We start from the raw sequence: 19,245 nt of genomic DNA on the forward strand, positions 1-19,245 counted from the left end.
TTGTAGGAGCCAAGAGACAGTATCAGCCATTTTATTTAATTGTTGCCATCTAGTGGACAAAAGAGAAATTAAAAGCCTAAATGGACAGATAAATGATTGTGCCAACTGAGTGTTTATATATTACAGACAGCATGTTAGTCTACAGCTAGTCTCACATTCCAGCTTGAAGAACCATTCATGTTATACTGCTTCATAAAGTCTCATAGTCTTTATTATCACAGTCAGATCAACCCTAGCCATGTACTCAGATCCACCCTGAACAAAGCTTCCAGGTTTTGAAAAGACTCTGATGGGATCAGACACTCGAAGGCCATATTTTGAAAACGCATACAGCCCAAATACAGGAAAAATCATCTTGTATGATGGTTCCCATGTTTGGAATAGTGCATGGTTCATGCAGTGAAAAATGCCATCTGTGACCAAAATCTTTGCTTGCTAAAACAGAGCAACTCATAAGCAAAAGTCATTACTTTGCAATAATCGGGCTGTGTAATTTTCTGCAATATAAGCTCTGTTCCAAAGTGAAATGCCTTACTGCCTACACACATTATGAAGCGGTCAACTTCTTCAAACTCACTCATGAGTTGTCTTTTCATCTAGTAAACATACTTTTTTGGTGATGCACTATGAGTCACTTAAAGGGGAATTGAAGACTAGACAGTCCAGCCTGTTATAATGGGTAATTTATTTCTATTTTGTATTTTACTTGAGGAAAAAATCGAAAATTTGCACGATTTCGATAAATTAGATTGATAGTGTGTTGAAGCGGAATTTTCTTAACGTCTTTTATTGACTCATTTAACCAGAATGCACTGCGCGAAACGGAGTAATTAGCTCCACCCACTAACCGTTGAAGACGCAGCCTTCAGCTTCTTTTGCGCTTTCTACATCGCTAAAATATGACTAGAACCTGCGCATTATGTGGCTGTAAGGACAACAAATCCAGGCCACCGGGAGTTAGTTTTTATAGTTTACCTCAACGCAACCCTCAACTCTGCGCCCAGTGGTTAACTGCAATAAATCTTCCACTTGACACGCCCCCAACGCGTTACTCAAAAATTAGAATATGTAGCCAGCACTTTTGTCAGGAGGACTTCGACTACTGTTTTTCAGCTAAGTTTTTGGGAAATGCAGTGTCACATGCAAAAAAATTGAAGCCAGGTGCGTTACCAAGGAACACTACAGTTAGCAGCTCAACCCTGACTGAGTCTCCATCCTTCGACACTGACGTGGAAAGTCTACGCGATGAGCCAACCACCTCCACGCCTCAGAAAGCCCCGCGTACTCAGGTAATGTAAAATGGTCAAAATATCTTAAACATAATTTGGCTTAGTTGTTGTTTGTTTTGTGTAATTACGGTAAACATACTACGTAGAGTAGAGAGGTACAGAGAGAGCATATTACTGAGAACAGTGTTTCACCAAACATTCGCCACAGATTCAACACTGGTCACCACATATTGTTTTGTTTTTTATTTATTTTAACGCCATTTAAAACACGTAGCGTATTCGTTCAGCTGCATTTACTTTCCCTGCTCTCCTGTCTCTCTGTCACTCACGCGTTTCTCTCACACACACACACACACACTCACACACACACACACACACACACACACACACACACACACACACACACACACACACACACACACACACACACGTCACTCACGCGTTTCTTACACACACACACGTTCTCTTGGTGTAAGTCTATGTGTGAGCTCTCTCCCTAGTCGTAACCCTGTGTAACTCTTACATATCTGATTTTTCACTGAATTATCTGCACTTGACATGATATACAAAAAACTATCACTTGTATTTAAAATCAAAACAGCGCTCATAACGCAACAATACATTGATGAGAAAAGCCACCGCAGTAAATGCTGATCACCTCATATATCATATATGTGTGTGTGTGTGTGTGTGTGCATGTAATAAATTGACAATGATTTAAATTCATTACCTTCTTTTAGATAAAAATTAAAAGATGTTTACACAGGCTATATCATGTATTATCTGTTTATCACTATATTATCTGTTTGGTATGGAGTGTTTACTGTGTTGTCTTTCTGCAGCAGAGAAACACAGGACCTTCAAGAAACCCAGCAGTGCTACTTTCAGAAGATATGAATATCAGCTTTTCCAGTATTGAGACTTTGGAAGCCACTCAAACCACCTACAAACCAGACACAGACTGTACCTCTTCCACCAGCAGTGTCACAGACGTGGGAACTGCACAGATAAGCTGGCAGGAGAAAAAAGTTGTAGTGTCAGAGTCCAAGGTACTAGAACTGTTCAGATTCTGCCAAACATGTGCCACCATCATTGAAAAAAGAGAAGTGTCCTATCTTGGGTCCCAGATGAGGGTTAAGTGGGAGTGTGCAGAAGGTCACAGTGGAACTTGGACGTCATGTCCCTCTGAACGTGGAATGCCACAGTCTAACCTCCTTCTTGCTGCTGCCATACTATTTACTGGAAGCACATTCACCAAGTTGGAAGAGTGGGCCAAACTCATTAATCTACAGATCTTTAGCAGCAGCACATTCTACGACATACAAAACTCTTACTTGCATCCAGTCATTCAAGCTGAATTTGAGCTACAGAAAACCATTGTATTGGCGAAGTTGTTCATGGAGCAGCAAGATGGAAAAATGACACACCTTTCTTCTGATGGCCGGTCAGACAGCCCTGGGTTTAACGCAAAATACACATCTTACACTTTCATGGCTGACCCCGGCAGGGAAATTATCCATTCAGAGTTGGTCCAGGTACGTTACATGAATCAAAATTCAATCAATAATAATAATCTTATTATTATTATTTTTATTTTTATTATTACTATAATTTTAAGAAGAAGAATAATATATTTTATTTGTATGTGCTCAAACTTTGTCACTTCTATCTCTTATTATGCCCTTTTTAGGTGACCGAGACCACAAGCTCAGGGGCTATGGAGACTGTTGCGCTCAGGCGTGGATTGGACCATCTACTTGACAACGGCCTACATGTGGAGGTCTTGGCAACTGATCGTTCCACGAGTGTCAAGAAAATAATGCGCGAGGAATATGAAGAGATCGATCATCAATTTGATATTTGGCACACTGCTAAGAGTGAGTACAATCTGCCACTATAAGTTAAAAGCTTGTGATGGGTATGTCGGTATAGCTGTTAACTAGGGATGCACAGATATGGAGATTTTGGCCGATACCGATTTATATTTGGGGGCCGATAACCGATATCTATAGGCCAATAAATATTCATATTATTTTCACAATGAAAAACTGGCAGACCGCGGACATCTTGTCTTTGCGCTAGACTAGCATACTCTTCTTAAGCCCACAACACATCATCTTCGTGCTATGTCACAGAAAGCACCAATCAAAACTCCACATGGCCAGCAATGAGCAAGTGAAGTGGTTCAACAAACCAAAATAATCCATAATTTATCGGCTTTCATTTATTGGCCTGATTTTGCTATCAGACCAATAACCGATAATATTAAAAAATAAGCAGTTATCGGCCGATAACGATATGTCGCCCGATTTATCGTGCATCCCTACTGTTAACCGCACTCCTGAATAAAATCCTGACATTAGATGTACAGTACACAACAATTTAAATCACAGACTGTAGGCGAGTACTTTCACTACCAGCATGAGCGCATAGTGTGAAATAGGGCTGCAAGATAATTCACATGCGATTGTCACGTGCATCTCCTCAGTAAAGCTGGTTCCTTGATTAGTAGTAAATCGCCATCAGCTGCTTTCAGATGGAGCGGCATTTACTGCACAGAGCCGTAGTTCACTGACAAGCAGGGACATATCGCATTCATAATTGTGGATGAATTGCCTGTCATTATGAACGCAACATTTCCCCGCTTGTCAGTGAACTACTGCTCTGTGTAGTAAAATGCTGCTCCATCTGAAAGCAGCTGATGGCGATTAACTACTAACCAAGGAACCAGCTTTACTGACGAGATGCGCATGACAATCCCGTGCAATTTATCTCGCAGCCCTAGCGTCAAACAATGTGTCAGAGTAGACATGTACACAAAGGCACTTGTCACTCAGCATCAGGTTAATGCGATTTTTCTGCGTTATTGAACTCATAGCCCTTTCATGAGTTCAATAAGTGACAAGATTGTTTGACATTATGCACTTACCCTGGTAGCGAAAGTACCCAGATGTTGGTTGCAAGTGGTCATGTTTTTACTCGTAACATTGTCTTGTATTTACCCAGATATCCAAAGCAAATTGATAGCCAAGTCCAAGAAGAGGGCATGTGCCGCGTTGAAACCTTGGATCCGCTCAGTCCGGAACCATTTCTGGTACTCTACTGCCAAGGCAGGAGGAAATGTCAAGGTATGTAGACCACTTTATGGTCTTCTGTACTCTTTATTTCACTCCTCAACTGTCTCACTCTGGAAATGTCAGTCTGAGTAGCTTATATCAGTAGTCCCTTCTCATTGGCAAGGCTAAAGTGTATGTAGTGTTTGGACACGTCCTTGAATATTTTTTTATATTTATTCTTATAAGACACTGAAGTCGACGTGGAATTCAATTCTGCACCACATAATTGATGAACATACATGGACTGAAGGAGGTACTGAGCATAGCTGTCATCACCCACCTCTCACTGATGAAGACCGGGAGAAAAAAATGTGGCTGTGTAAGAATAGTGAAGCATATCAGGAGCTGTCTAGAATAGTGCTCAACACAACACTCCAGAAGGATCTAGAAAACATGGTCCGTTTCAAACACACAGGTCAGTGGTGTTGTCTGCCAAATTTTGTCACGGCTGTTCAATAGTGTAGCTTCCTCCCTCACTTGTCTAAGGGGTGTAACCAGCCCTTATAAACATTGTTGTAGCAAGCTTTGCTATTTTAAGGCTTTTATTTGTTAACAATAAAGGTTATCTAATATATATTACATCTCTGCTGAACAAGCAGGTGCCTTGGAAGTATTCCACAGTTCCCTCTTAAAATATGCTCCAAAGAGACAGTGCTTTTCCTACCAGAGTATGAAGCAGAGAACAAACTTGGCCATCATGCATCACAATGAGAACCTGACTCAGAAACCAAAGCTGGATTCAGAAGGTCAGTGTTAAAATTGCATTTGTGTGTGTGAAAAATATACACTGCCTGTCAAAAGTTTGGGGTCACTCACTCGTTCTTTATTGATATTTTTTCCATATTGCAGAATAATAATGAACTCGTCCAAACTACGTCATAACACAAATGTGAGAATTATGTTAAAATCAAAAGCATCCAAAATAAATTAAAACTGTTCTTATTGGCTGCTTTTTCTTCAATTTTCAGTGTAAGTCATCTATTTAAAAAAAAAATATTTTAAAATACAATTTAAAGGTGCAGTGTGTAAATTTTAGCAGCATCTAGTGGTGAGGTTGTGAATTGCAACCAACGGCTCAGTCCACTGCTCACCTCTTGCTTTTGAAACACATAGAGAAGCTACTGTAGCCACCACTGGACAAACATGCCATCGTTGGAGACAATTTAGTAAAAAAGTTTGTCTGTTAAGGGCTTCTGTAGAAACATGGCTGCACAAAATGGCGGCTTCCATGTAAGGGGACCCTCTGTGTATGTAGATAAAAACATCTCAATATAAGGTAATAAATGTATAACGGTTCATTATAAAGAGGTCTTTATACACCCCTGATAATATAGTTTTGTATATTATTTTGCATTTCTGTCAATAGATCCTTCTAAAAATTACACACTGCACCTTTAAGTTCTCCAATAACCGAAATGAATCTGTTTGGCACAGGTATATTTCTGTCTACAAAAGTAATCTCAAGCTTTTAACCATACACATTCAGATTACCGGTAAATGATTTTTAAGATCATAGTTAACATTTTAGGCAAGTGACACTAAACTTTTGAACAGTAGTGTATATTAAACAGTCTATAATTGCTCTCATAATACTTTCATGTCTTACAGGAAAACCTGTGATCATTCAAGAATGGAGCAAGCGTTCAAAAGAATGGTTCACAAGAAAGAGGTATCAGCAAACCACAGTCAACTTCAGAACCAGATTGATGCAGTTGGTGTTGGAGAGGCGGAATGATCCTACTGTCATCTTCAGGGACACATCTTCAACTCTTCTTACACCTGACCTGCCTGCTAACATAGGAACAGTCCCCAAACCATCCAAAGATGATGCAGGCCGTAAACACAAGAGTCGTTTTGCTAAATGATTAACTCATTAACCACCAGTGTCTATTTATAATACAAGCCTCTTGTAAAAATGAGTTGCAATTTGTGTGATTATCCCATTACCGTTTGCTAATGCATCAGTTCATTCATCAGTTTTTTATATAAGCTCTGTATGTGTGGCCATTTAATAAATATTTATTGAACCGGCAATATGTTTCACATATGCTTACAGAAGTGAAAATAGCTTAGGTTTACAGTCATGTGTATTTACATGAGTAAAATGGCTTTGGCTTACAGTCATTTGTCCTAGATATAAACATGTGTCCACATTTTCTTATAATTGTGTGTAGCGCAAATCCAAAGGTGAATGTGAATTCCTTCAAATTAGAGCTGTGTTGTCAAAAACAAAGGTTTTCACATGTGGGCTAACCTAAAGTTTGTTATGCAGAATGTGTCTTAGTTACTTTTGGGGCTAAAATGACCAGAGATATAATTAGTGCATTTGCTGACCGATCTCCTGATTATGAAATAACTTTTCAGGTAAGTGTATTAAAGAAAATAAACACAGGGTCCAAAAACAAAATACATTTTTATTAACAGCACCCAAAAAATATTTACATTTGTTGAGCAGTAACTTAGTCTACTCGATTCCTTCTGCTGCCTCTCTCACTTCGAGGAAACCAGTGTATTGGCCGTCAGGGGACGGATACCGTTGCCTTACAGCATCCACGACGCAGGCGGGGAGAACTGCTCGGTTGTGTCTCCCCAAACGCTCGCCTCTTAGCACCCATTCCAGAATTATTCGATAGCCAACCAAACGCAACTGCATAGAAGAAAATGTCTACATTAAACTAGCTTCCTAGCTGAATTACATTAATGTCAAAAATTCTGTTTCAGAACATGCACTGTATCACTAGTCTTTGCTCAGGTGGGTCAGCAAGTCGTGTGACGTTAATTGTTTTAATATGGGCTTAGCAGCTAACTACATTACCTATTAGCAATCAGCAGACGAAATATGATTGACTTACTTGTCTATTTGACAGTTGTCCTCCTGGGCCCTGTGATCTTCTCTGTTTCCTCCAATTAATTCTCTCCAAGTGGAAAAACGTTTCCAGGACCCCTCTGTCCAGATGAGCTTGAAAGCTGCTGTGTTGGTTTAGGCAGGACAGCTCGGATCCGTCTTCCATCTCCTCTGCCTCTCTCAGCAAAAACTGACCGCGGTTCCATTCCTGACAACAAAGTGACTCCACTTCTGTTCGTTGTTGTGGGCAATGTTGACAGGAGCACCACCAACTGCTGTCAGCTCGAGAACGTTCAGACGCAACGATGGCGCTACTAGCCAGAGCTGCCTGCTGTTGTTCCCTCCGTTGCCTTATTTCATCGGGAGAATATTCTGGCTCAAATAAATAGCCTTCATATTCGGCAATATTCTCCTCAGCAACCAAAAAACTGCGGTCGGTATCGTCCATCATTTTTTGTGACGCTCACCTGTCAATCATTTCGCTTCAAGACCCGCCCCCATTTAGAACGTTCAGAACTTGTAGTCTTGCATTTTTCTTCCGGTGATTTGATGACGCGTCAAATCACCGTTATTGTAGCAGTTAAAAGCTTTATTTTTTTATATGGAGTTAGTACATTTGATGGAAGCACAACCAACTATATATATGTGATGAAATATAGTGTTGGAGCATAATGTTGTTTTATGGTGGAGTTCCGCTTTAAATCACCTACATGAAGATGGCAGAGAAGAACCCATGTAAAGAACATGAGGCATCACTTTGGAGAGAATCAAGCGAGCAGAGAGAAAGCCAATTGCGAGGAGATACGGCCCAGGAGAAAACAGAGAAATGCGAACATGCAGCTAATTGGGATGAATGAGTCTGGATAAATGAGGAAATATGAGGGAAGCGGAGGATTGTGGGAGGAAGGAAGATTAAGGGGGGTATCAACAGTACAGAGAAATACACACAGAGAATATGGGACCTTAAAGGCCCAGGTGGAGTGTATCTGTGCGTTCTGGTGAGGAAACGAGAGGTACGACAGAAGGAATGTGTTGTCACCTTACTCAGGGTCCATCATCTGTCTTTCCACCCTGACTGAGCAACAGCTCTCGGGTTTCAATGTGACACACATACACTCTCCCACACCCTCGCATTGTGCGTATGACACGTCGTATTAGATGACACATGTATTTTTTCCCATTCCTCTCACCCTGTCCTTCTACTTTCCAAACACACACTGTAAATTCCCATCAGGCCTTGGAACAAGATGAAGACAGAGACACATACACATAATGCCGTTAGTGAGGAAACAGACAGGAATTGTGATGGAAAAGTTTAATGTCTGCAGATACACTCATTCTATACCACATTATTTGCTGTTGTTTAATCCACTCCCTTGTCTTCCCACACTGACCTTGTAGCAGGTATATCAGAGATCAATAGCAGAAAGCAGGGCTGTACATAACTCAACCGGTCGCTGAGCTAATAAAGCACCAATGCCAACCTCTGACCGCCAAATTAAAACCCAATCAGAGGGGCCCAGAAGAGGGTACAGCGGGGCCAGTGACTCAGACAAACCTGAAGCTTTGAACAGAGGACTTAATCACTCACTGATTGGAGTGGCAATCAGAACACAGACCGAGATACAGCGGGGACACTAGAAGTGTAATTACACTGCTTAATACTGTACTGAAGTGTACACTACCACGCACTACTTCCTGTAGACCCAGATTTATTTTATTAACTCACTGATCTTATGTTTTCTCTCTATCAAGCTACCAATGCTGTACCCATACAGACAAGCCCGAGGAAAATGATATTGCTCAGGACACTTAATGGAGTTTGGTTTGATTTAAACCCCTAAAGCCTGAGATACACTGCAGGATTTTTGCCATCCTATACCTTATCACACTGTGCACATGAAGCGTTTAAACTTGGGTACGACAAGTATGTAGACTGTACTACGATGACACCTATTGAATCGCTGTGATGGCTGCGACACACGTTCAACATCATCAGCATGCCCTACTGGGGGCCCAAGGCAAAGGTATGTATGGGGCCCCCCATCCAATCTATAAAAGTAGTTTTTTAATCCAAAATGAAGATGGAAAGCAGAGAACACACAAAGTGTAGCACTACACAAATCAATAGAGAATATGGGGCAAAAACAGCCACGAACAGTAAATGAGGGAGAAAAGTTGAAATCTGATGCTGCACAAAATCTAGCAATGCATCAAAGCCAATGTTGTTACTAATCTTTCAAATGCCCAAGACTGTGATAAAATGTAAAAAAAAAAACAGTCCCCAATCACTTTTTATATTGAAAATAAGTAATTGTATGTGTGTTTCCTCACATCAGTTTTTGTAAAAATCATTGGCAATTAAAGAATAAAAATCTTGGATTTTTTAATTAAACATTTAGCAGTTTTAATCAGGACTGAGGTTGATTACCAAATTTATGCAAAAAAATTTAAAACCAAATATTTATCTGATTTTTACAACAGTTTAATTTACTGGATGTTTTCTTCACGAACATAACGAAAAGTTTGCGAATTTGCCCACAGTGTACAATTTTCAAAGCATTTTCCCAAAATATGTGTCCAAATAAGATTTGTCACAAAAAAAATCATTCCATTTGCTGAAACACAGAGAAAGTTGTGGCCAAATTAAGACTCAACAGCACCCCATAGTGGACAAAACATCCCCAACATAACATAAGGGTTAAATTACTTTTTCTGTAGTAACGTTATTTACTTCACCACAAAATAATTTTTATCAGTGTAGGGCTAAGGCTATTACGAACAGAACTAGGCGGTTGACTCACCAAAGCCCCATTTTTCGCATTTATATTTGTCTTGATTCGTCTCGTAAATATTAATACAATTTACAATGCTTTTGAAGTGTTCATTATGATAAGGGTTTTACTTATTTATTAGGATGGTTGGGGGCCCCTCTAATATGACCACTGGTAGGGGGCCCCAAGCAGCCGCCTACCTATGCCTCTATGTTAAGACTGCCTCTGCGCACTAACACACTGTGCGTTGATTATGCTAAACTTTTGACACTATCAGAAAACTATCTTAGGCTATCTTTGGTCAAAAGACCAGGAAAGCGGCCGTCTTTGAACCTCTCTCACTGTAGGACATATTAAGAGCCACGACCACAGAAATCGCAATAACAGCCAAAAATCGTGCAGGAGAAAGGGAGAAAGAAAAACAAGCACAAGAGAGACAACTGTTGACATACAGAAAATTACAAAACTATAAAAAAAATGTGAATAGCATAGTGGTGAGCTAAAAAAGCGGTCTAAGTCAAAATTTACTTTAGATACTTTAGTCTTGAAAGAATGAAAAAAATCTTTCACTTGTTTTAGCAGATGGTGCTATCATGGAGCACAGTTGGAACTCTAAAAGTGACAAAAGTGAGATAACTAGGTGAGAAAAAATCTAAGAAACATACAATTTGATTCATAAGCTATCATATTTTAAAGGGAAAGTTCAACCAAAAATGATTAAGTCATCCTTTACTAACCCTCGAGTTGTTTCTAACCTGTAGGAGTTTCTTTTGTTGAACACAGCAGACGATATATTGATAAATGATGGTAAGTGTTGACGGTTCCATTGTCGTTCATAGTATTTGTTTTTCCTACTATAAAAGTCAATGCGTACCATCAACTTTGTGCTTACCATCTTTAATCAAAATATCTTCTGTTATATTTAACAAAAGAAAGAAACTCCTACAGGTTTACAACAACATAAGGGTGAGTAAATGATGACAGAATTTTAATTTTCTGGTGAACTATCCTTTACATTTATAATGCAATATTTTTCTTTTTTTGACCCCCAAACATTTGGTATCATTTTATTCTGATGCTCTCCTTTGACATTCTGTTGACTTTAAAGTACACTGCACACTTTCAGAATAAATAGACAAAAAGTGGTCCCAAGCTGTCACTGGGGCAGTTCCCTTTATAAAGGTCTTAATATGTACCATTTAGTTATCCATATATTTATACATATGGAACCAAAATGTACCTTTCAGACTTCTTTGCTACCTTATGCACCTCTGAGGTACTAATATAAACTCTTTAGATGCAAATGTGCGCACCAGAGCTTGATTGCTGCATTCTCACCTGCCCAAATGAACCGTAGCAAGTGAGCATTCGAACTCTGGTACGATTCAACCGAACTAAATGAGGCAGGTGTGAAAGCACCCTTATAGTCAACAGTTATAAGGTGTGTTCGACTTCATGCGGCGCTGCGCAGACCGATCGGCGGCTGACTTGAAGCAGTGCATTTTGGTTAGTACTTTTGTCCGACTTCAGCTGGCGCTGCAGGCACGTGACTGTGTCATATGGTTTTTAAGTACCGCGAGAGCGTTTCGAGAGTAGCCGGCTAGCTCAGCCGGTGCAGCTTCTCCAGAGCGGCTGCCCGGAGTTGTGATGACGTAACAGCTTTACTTGATTGGTCGCCTCATTGATGACAACGATCACGTGCGTTTCAAGTTTAATCCAACCTTTAGTTTCACTAATAAACATTATAAATTCATGTTTTAAAACAGGAAAAAACACTTTAATATCCTAAAATATGTTATATTGTGTCGTGTAATAAAATAAAAATAACAAACTCTATTGGTATTTTAATAATATAGGCTTGTTTCCCGTTATTTTCGGGTATACAGTTTAAGCAGCAATTAAAATATTCGATATAAAATGTTTCTGGTTGCAACTGTTTATTAAAAGGTTTGTTTTTATCAAATTCAGCATCTAATTCACCTTATTTGCGATTATAAACAAGGAAACACGGCGCACACGTCACTACGGCAAGCAGCAGGTGTCCGGCTTGACGGCTCCGTCTTCAGTTCCTCCCTCGACTGCAAGCGGCAAACCTCGCCGATCGGTCTGCGCAGCGCCAGATGATTTCGAACACACCTATAGTCAACAGAATAGAGGGTATGTATTGACGTCACTTTTCCACGTGACCACGCCGTAGCACGCCCTGTTGAGTGGCAAACGTTCAACAAAATGACTGGTTTTCATAGCAGCTGCTGCAAAAAGTGCCAGTAAAACTGACTATTATCAGCTTAAATTGAATTTAGTTGGACTTGATAGCAGAGGTGGACAATACTTAGTTACATTAGTTACATTTTCCAAGCATCTGTGCTTTATTAAGGTGTTTGTATTGGGAAAAATTTTACTTCACTACATTCTAAAGCAGTGTTTCCCAACCCTGGTCCTCGGGCACCCCCTCCCAGAAAGTTTTAGATGTCTCCTTATTTAAAACACCTGATTCGACTCATCAGCCTCCTTCCAAAATGGTAAACATGTGTCCCTAACAAGCTGATGAGTTAATTCAGGTGTGTTAAATAAGGAGACATCTAAAACTTTCTGGGAGGGGGTGCCCGAGGACCAGGGTTGGGAAACACTGTTCTAAAGCATAGAATCATATTGTGTATTCTTTTATATTGCATAATAAAATGTATTAACTAATTACGTTAAAATGCTTTACTTTTACTTGAGTAAAAGTAGGTTAATGTACTTAACTATTAAATGTAAAACAAAAACTTGTATTTATGAAACGTAATAAGAGTAAAAAGTATGATAATATGCTTTTGAATGTATGTTTTCCAAAAAATACCTATAATTAGAAAGTAATTTACATAAGTAGTGTCCACCTCTGCTTGATAGTGCACTAGCAACTTGTCAACCCACCTGTGGACGTCTTCTGGTGATTTTTGGCAGTTTGTAAAACGATAGCTCCGAATTTGTGAATCTGTTAGTACAGTCTATCGCACAACAGCTTTTTCCCATTCAGACGCGTTTTCCACGTGTTTTCGCTGATTTCATGCTGTACTCAAATGTTGCCGCTCTGTCTTTCGCCACTCAGTGGGCGTAACCGCAGCACTTTCTCCTGAGGAGACGTCACGTGCATACCCTCTATGTTTAATGGTGACCTTCAAAGTGTAACTAAAATTTCTTTCAATTTACACAACATCAGGACTCAGTTAACAAACAATGAACATCTATACACACTATCAATTCATTTGTGTAAAAATAAATAAAATCCATGAAATATCACAATCTATTAATAAGAATAAGAGCATCAAAGTTTGATTTGTCATATAAACGCGCCGTGTCCTGATATAATGATGATTCGATCACGGAGATCGCATGTTAATGCAAGTGTAAACCCAGCCATTGATGCCAATCTTTGACATGACCTTCCATGGTCGATATTGAAGATATAAAGGAAAATTTTCACAAAATGTTCTTTACATTGTGCAGGAGGATTTTATGTAGAACACTTTAGCTACATGTAAGGTCATAAATATAGCATCTACTCTATCAAAGACCCAACCACAAAAACAAATTCTGCACAAGTGACTACGAGACAGCAGGGAAAGCAGCCAGGAGAAATAACACGCTTACAAAACTGCAGTCCACGACCCCTTCTACTGTAACGTTACCTATTTAACACCTTCTCATTTATCTCTGTCAGTAACACAGATACAACATTCTGCTGCCCACTCCTCTCAAACAAGCAACTCGATTACCTTCATACCTTCAACATCTGCTGTGTGTGCGCGCGTACGTGCGTTATACCAGATGAGGTACAAGAGCGCCATCTGAAGGCTTGGAGGAGACTGACATGCATTTGTTCGCATGCTTCAGCTGAGCCTGCCCTGGAACACTTGGTTGGTGCTGATGCTGGTGGTGACAGTTGTGTTGAATTTAAAGTTGACAGCACCATAGTCTCTAGTGGCCTAAATTAGCAATGCGTTTCTTACTCAATCCATACACTAACAACATTCTGGTAAACACAGTAATGTGTGAAAACACATTACATTTTTATGATGTGTTACATAGCAGTTAAGCATCAGCATCAGTTAAATTGCATGCTGTATGGCAAGTCTATTTGTGTACAGTGTAGGATTTAGTAATAATAGCAGTAGTTTTTTACCACACACACTACATCACTCCTTTTAATTCTGAAATTACTATATATATATATATATATATATATATATATATATATATATATATATATATATATATATATTAGGCATGAAATATTGATTTTTGGGCTAACTTCTTCTAAAAAGGTCTCGTTCACAATATAGACACAATTAAAAGAAAGTGACATCACACACGTGACATTTAAACGCTGTTTCACGTTTGGTTGAAGATGTGGCCTATGGTGATTATCGCACATTAAGCTGTGGTGCTAATTTGGGTGTATAAGTTCAATGAATTTGTTGGCATACATTGTATGAGGAAAATGTACAGAAGTTGTCACTGGGAAGGTACCCTTTTCAAAAGATTTTGATACCATTTACAGGTACCCTTATATTGCTATTAATATGGGTTCTTTAGGTACAAATGTGTACTTTAAAAAAAATTACCACCCCAGTTACCTTTTTTCTAGTGTACCCTCATAGAAATGCAATGATATTCCGAAGTACAAGATCCAAGAGAAATCCAGCTGTCACTCAGGACCTGATGTTTGAGATTCCAAATAGACCAATAGCAAAATCATGCAGCTCACCACCAGAGAAAGCCGTTTAAGCTCATACGTCGATCAGTAGATGGGTACCTACAGCAAAGAGCATCAAGATGTGTTGGCTTAGATAAAAGTTGATTAATGAATCCTGTCGGTGACAAAGACATCATATCAGTGCCTACATTTAAAATCTCAGGACCACTTTATCACAGTTACCAGGTAAATGTTACCAGTTTGCAACCGTTAAATGAAGATCATCAGCGTAACATGAAGAGAACTTATAAAGATTTATGACCCCTAACCACAGCAAGATATTGCCCTCTGAATTGAACAGCTTACCCTTTTCAAGGAGAATTTTTTTCTAGGCAATATTTTCTAAATGACGGCTTACAGCACACCTGCATAATGAAACATGAACATTTCTAAGATTTAAGGTGTTTAAATTGACATTCACGAAGGGCTTCAAAGGACAGAATTGTTATAGAAGTATAATCAATGGTCAAAAATGGCCCCTATAGCTGTCACTGGGAAGGAACCCCTTCAAAATGTATACCTTTTCACCTAAAGTGTGCATATTTGTACCTAAATAAGGTACATATTGGTACCAAATTTATACATGTCTGTACCTCAATGGTACATATAAGCACCTTTAAAGGGCACTGCCCCAATGACAGCTTGGGGTCATCTTTTTTCAGTACATTTTCTAAAGCTCATTGAGTTTTGGGGGGTTAAAGCAGCTGCATTGATTGGTTTTATATATATATATATATATATATATATATATATCCTAGCAGAGGTTATATGGTAACTACAGAACACAGTAAGGATGAAGACAGACAGTTAAGAGTCTCCGTCTCATTTAACCGAGAGATTAATATTATCTGAAAGTAACATCAACACATAGCTGAAGCATTGACACGTCATTGAGACATCCACCCTCATAGGAATAATATTAATATTATACCATATCTAACTTACACAACATCTATACAGGGAATTAATTCTTCATTTGTGAATTATGACCTTATAAGACTACAGATGAATCTGAATTCAAACGATAATAATTTAAACATTATTGATAAATAAATATCTTTATAGGGTGGATAAAATGTTTCAGATGTAAAACCATGGAACACTGATGAATAAAATAGTACTATGGGGCGGTTTCCCAGACAGGGATTAGACTAGTCCTAGACTAAAATAAATGTAAAAGCTGTCCAAACTGAAAACAATTTGCACTAACATATTTTAAAATAGATCAGTGCCCTTTGTTTTGCCTCAAACTGGACACAAATAACGTTTTTAGTAAGGCATGTTTGTTAAAACTAGTTATATTTCCTAATTAAACTAAGGCCTAGTCCTGTTTTAAGTTAATCTCTGTCCGGGAAACTACCCTGAAATGTTTTATATAACACGCAAAACACTATGTTCACCAAAAACACTAGGGGGCAGCTTTCCGGACAGGGCGGGCTTATCCTGGTCCCAGACTAAAATGCATGTTTGAGCTGCCTTAAGATATGTCTGTACAAGGTGTTTTTAAATTAACATATATTAATGCCAATGTTTAGCCTCAAGATACACACCATTATTGTTTTTTTGAAAGGTTTGTTTATAAATACTACTTAAATGTCCTAATATAAGTATGCTAGTCCTGGATTAATCTAAACCCTGTTTCGGAAACTGGCCCTATCATGCAACATAAAAAACATGAAAATCAGTGTTTGAAAATACAGCACAGTGACGTATTTTCCACTGTATAGACATTGTTCAGCCACCAGAGGACGCTCTTTACTTATTCAACACTGTGTAAGTATCTTACAATGCTGTCAATCATCAGTTTCGATCAATCCTCTGACCAAATTATGAAATTAAAGAGGCCATTTTGTGATTTACCGAACGACCCCATACCCACAAACATTTTCTGCTCAAGAACAAAACGTTAAGGTGTTTGACTCACACTTAAATCACTTCAAGTACCCTGCAGATTTCCTGTGCAATTTTCTAAGACAAGCTCTAATTGTTACCAAAGAAAAAAATGGCCCCTTCTTACTTTTCTTTAACATTGCTTTTATTAACATGAAAAAATGAACCAAAACCCCACAAATATCAAATGTTATTTATTAGATATTTATTAAATCATACAGCTAATAAAAACATCGGTTTAAGGCAGACTAGCAGCAAGCTTTGGCTGCAAGTTAGAAAGTAAAAACAAATACAAGGCTGAATGTTATACTGTAATAATATAAAAAACAAAAGCATGAATCTCAAATTGTGAAGCTGTCTTATGAAGACGTCATGTTGAGACAAACCATCCTGATTTGATCACTGGTTCAACAACTGGAGTCTTTATTCAGGAAGTGTGTGTGTGTCACTGCGGTCAAAATTCGCTGTCCAAGAGAACGTGTGTATTTGGCTGTTTCTCTTCAATTTTGCTTGAAAAGTGAACATTTAGTGCAAATATCATTCGATAAGAATAAAAATCATTGAAGATTTAATAAAACCTAATAAATAATTATTCAAAGTGATTTTTGCTAGCACAACCTTTGCTGAACTGTCATACCATAGGAGGACTTCACTAAACCACTAAAACTACCAATAACATCACTGTAACATCACTTTACCACACCATAAATGTGATCATTGTTTATCCTCGCTAAGCCCTTGGTGAGCTGATCAGAAATAAGCGAGTGAGTTTTGTAAATTAATTTGTATTTAAGGCCAACATCCTTTAAGCGCCATAAGAGACATTCAGGGAAAACATTCAGTTGGGTCAAGTGAGCGCTGACCCCACTGGTTGGCCAACAAAAACCTTTCCCTCATTTAAAACTCTGCAGCTGGAAATGCTTTCTTCAGTCCAAACCAAGGAAGGGTGACGAAAACACACAACACTTCTAAAACACATTTTAACCAGGAGAAAGTGCTTTCGACTGCAAATCATTTTCTCTGATCTAACTTCAAAATCGAATCCACATTTAATTGCCTCTCTCCCGCTATGAAAACCGTGCTGGGAAATCACAACATGGTTATGGTCCTCTGGAGAGCCCAACCTCCAGAAAACATACATTTAACACACTGCAATGAGAAAGCGGCGGTCGCCTCTTTCATGCAATGCAAGACTACAGAGATACAGAGATGGAGCAAAGGATTGTGGGAGAAAAGGTCTCTCTCATCATCCTCTCGACTGTCTATACAGTACCTCTTTTCAAAAATGTGTGCACATCTACAAAATAAGAATTAGGAGGAAGAAGCCAGACAAAGAGGAAAAGGTGATGGCTTGTGTGTAACAGACATCAGTGGCAGATAAAGGCCCCAACAGTAAGAGTGATCTGTGGTGCTGTGCTATAAAGGAAAGGGTTTAGGGTTAGAAGGAGAAGTTGAGAAGGAGGTTTGGGTTACAAAGGTAAGGCCCACAATCTGGTTCTGCTCCTTTCTAGCTGAAGGAGAGGTACAGTCCGGTTCTCCCGGTCACTATGTTTTCTTGGCCCAGGAAAGGTCATCGCTGCGTGGCTTCTGACCCGTCAATCTCTCTATCACCCACTCCAATCTTCTCCAGAATCCCACTCTGTCCAACGGGTAGTTCAACCATCCTGAGAGAGAGAAAGCAAGTATTCCTTTACTGCCAAAGATTTCCAGGTATATTATGTGAGTAAGTGCAAAAAATCTTTGAAGAATGTTAAACAAACAGGTGTTAACCTTTTCTTAAGAAGGTTCAATGTGCTTTCATTAGCCTACAACTATTAATCCTTATTTTTACATTAATTGTAAAACAAGTCTGTGACAACCCAGCTAAAGTCAATTTTTGTAATTTACTGTTTTCTACATAAAATCATCCTGCATGATGTAAAGAGCATTCTGTGAAAATACAGCCTTGATATCTTTAATAATGACTGAATAGGGTCATGTCAAAGATTGAAATCAATGATTAAAATCAAACTTTCTAATAATGTAGCCTTGGTTTTTACAAACAGGGTCACAATTACTTTATTATTATATACATGAACACACGGCTTATGTAACACATTTTAAACTAGATATTACATAAAACTCACATTTTTTTTGTATGTTTTTGTATGTGTTTATCAATTCTTAGCACTACCATAGAGTACACTACAAAACAATGTTTAAAGGAAAACAGAACCGTTTTTCAATATTTTCTTATGTTCTAACCTCAACTTTGATAAATTAATGCATACCTATATTTTTCAATACGTGCATTTAATCTTTGTACAGCGCGTTGTGAATGTGTTAGCATTTAGCCTAGCCCCATTCATTCCTTAGGATCCAAACAGGGATTAAAGGACAAGTTCGGTATTTTACACTTAAAGCCCTGTTTTCAGACTGGAACAATCCTTCCTAAAATGCATTAAACTTTCGTTTACAAAGACGTGAAACTCACCGAGTGGTCAGGGGTGTTCACTGATATGCTCACACAAAAATCGCTGCTAAAGATGCTTTCCAACAGGTTTTATCGTAGTTTTTGTCCAACTCCACTGACTTGTATTAGATGTGCTGTGAGGTACGGTATTACTCCGCGCCGGGAACGTTGTTTGTATTCTTGCAATTGGCAAAGGCTGAT

The 19,245-nt window shown here is 38.8% G+C and overlaps 3 protein-coding genes across 4 annotated transcripts in view; 1 reads left to right on the forward strand and 2 right to left on the reverse strand.

Annotated features, from left to right (window-relative positions):
* The first annotated feature begins 1,024 nt into the window (after positions 1 to 1,024).
* Positions 1,025 to 6,607, forward strand: LOC129446034 (uncharacterized). Its single transcript, XM_055206995.2, has 7 exons — positions 1,025 to 1,289; positions 2,072 to 2,764; positions 2,920 to 3,106; positions 4,236 to 4,357; positions 4,532 to 4,760; positions 4,945 to 5,091; positions 5,954 to 6,607. Exons 2-7 carry the CDS (start codon positions 2,123 to 2,125, stop codon positions 6,208 to 6,210), a joined length of 1,584 nt encoding a protein of 527 aa, XP_055062970.2. The 5' UTR covers positions 1,025 to 1,289; positions 2,072 to 2,122; the 3' UTR covers positions 6,211 to 6,607.
* Positions 6,608 to 6,739: 132 nt separating this feature from the next.
* LOC129447533 (uncharacterized) lies at positions 6,740 to 7,763 on the reverse strand. The gene is made up of 2 exons (XM_055209295.2): positions 7,198 to 7,763; positions 6,740 to 6,992 (listed from the first exon to the last, which is right to left on the reverse strand). Exons 1-2 carry the CDS (start codon positions 7,639 to 7,641, stop codon positions 6,810 to 6,812), a joined length of 627 nt encoding a protein of 208 aa, XP_055065270.1. The 5' UTR covers positions 7,642 to 7,763; the 3' UTR covers positions 6,740 to 6,809.
* A 9,010-nt stretch (positions 7,764 to 16,773) lies between these two features.
* LOC129419451 (plasmanylethanolamine desaturase 1) overlaps positions 16,774 to 19,245 on the reverse strand; it is a 36,164-nt gene continuing 33,692 nt past the window's right edge. For both annotated transcript variants that reach the window (XM_055174589.2, XM_073853620.1), the window contains one exon: positions 16,774 to 18,256. In XM_055174589.2, the coding sequence (XP_055030564.1) occupies positions 18,138 to 18,256 (119 nt within the window). In that variant the 3' untranslated portion in view covers positions 16,774 to 18,137. The remainder of the gene's footprint in view (positions 18,257 to 19,245) is intronic.

Source organism: Misgurnus anguillicaudatus, chromosome 15 (assembly GCF_027580225.2).
Source record: "Misgurnus anguillicaudatus chromosome 15, ASM2758022v2, whole genome shotgun sequence".
Classification (NCBI taxonomy): Eukaryota; Metazoa; Chordata; class Actinopteri; order Cypriniformes; family Cobitidae; genus Misgurnus; species Misgurnus anguillicaudatus.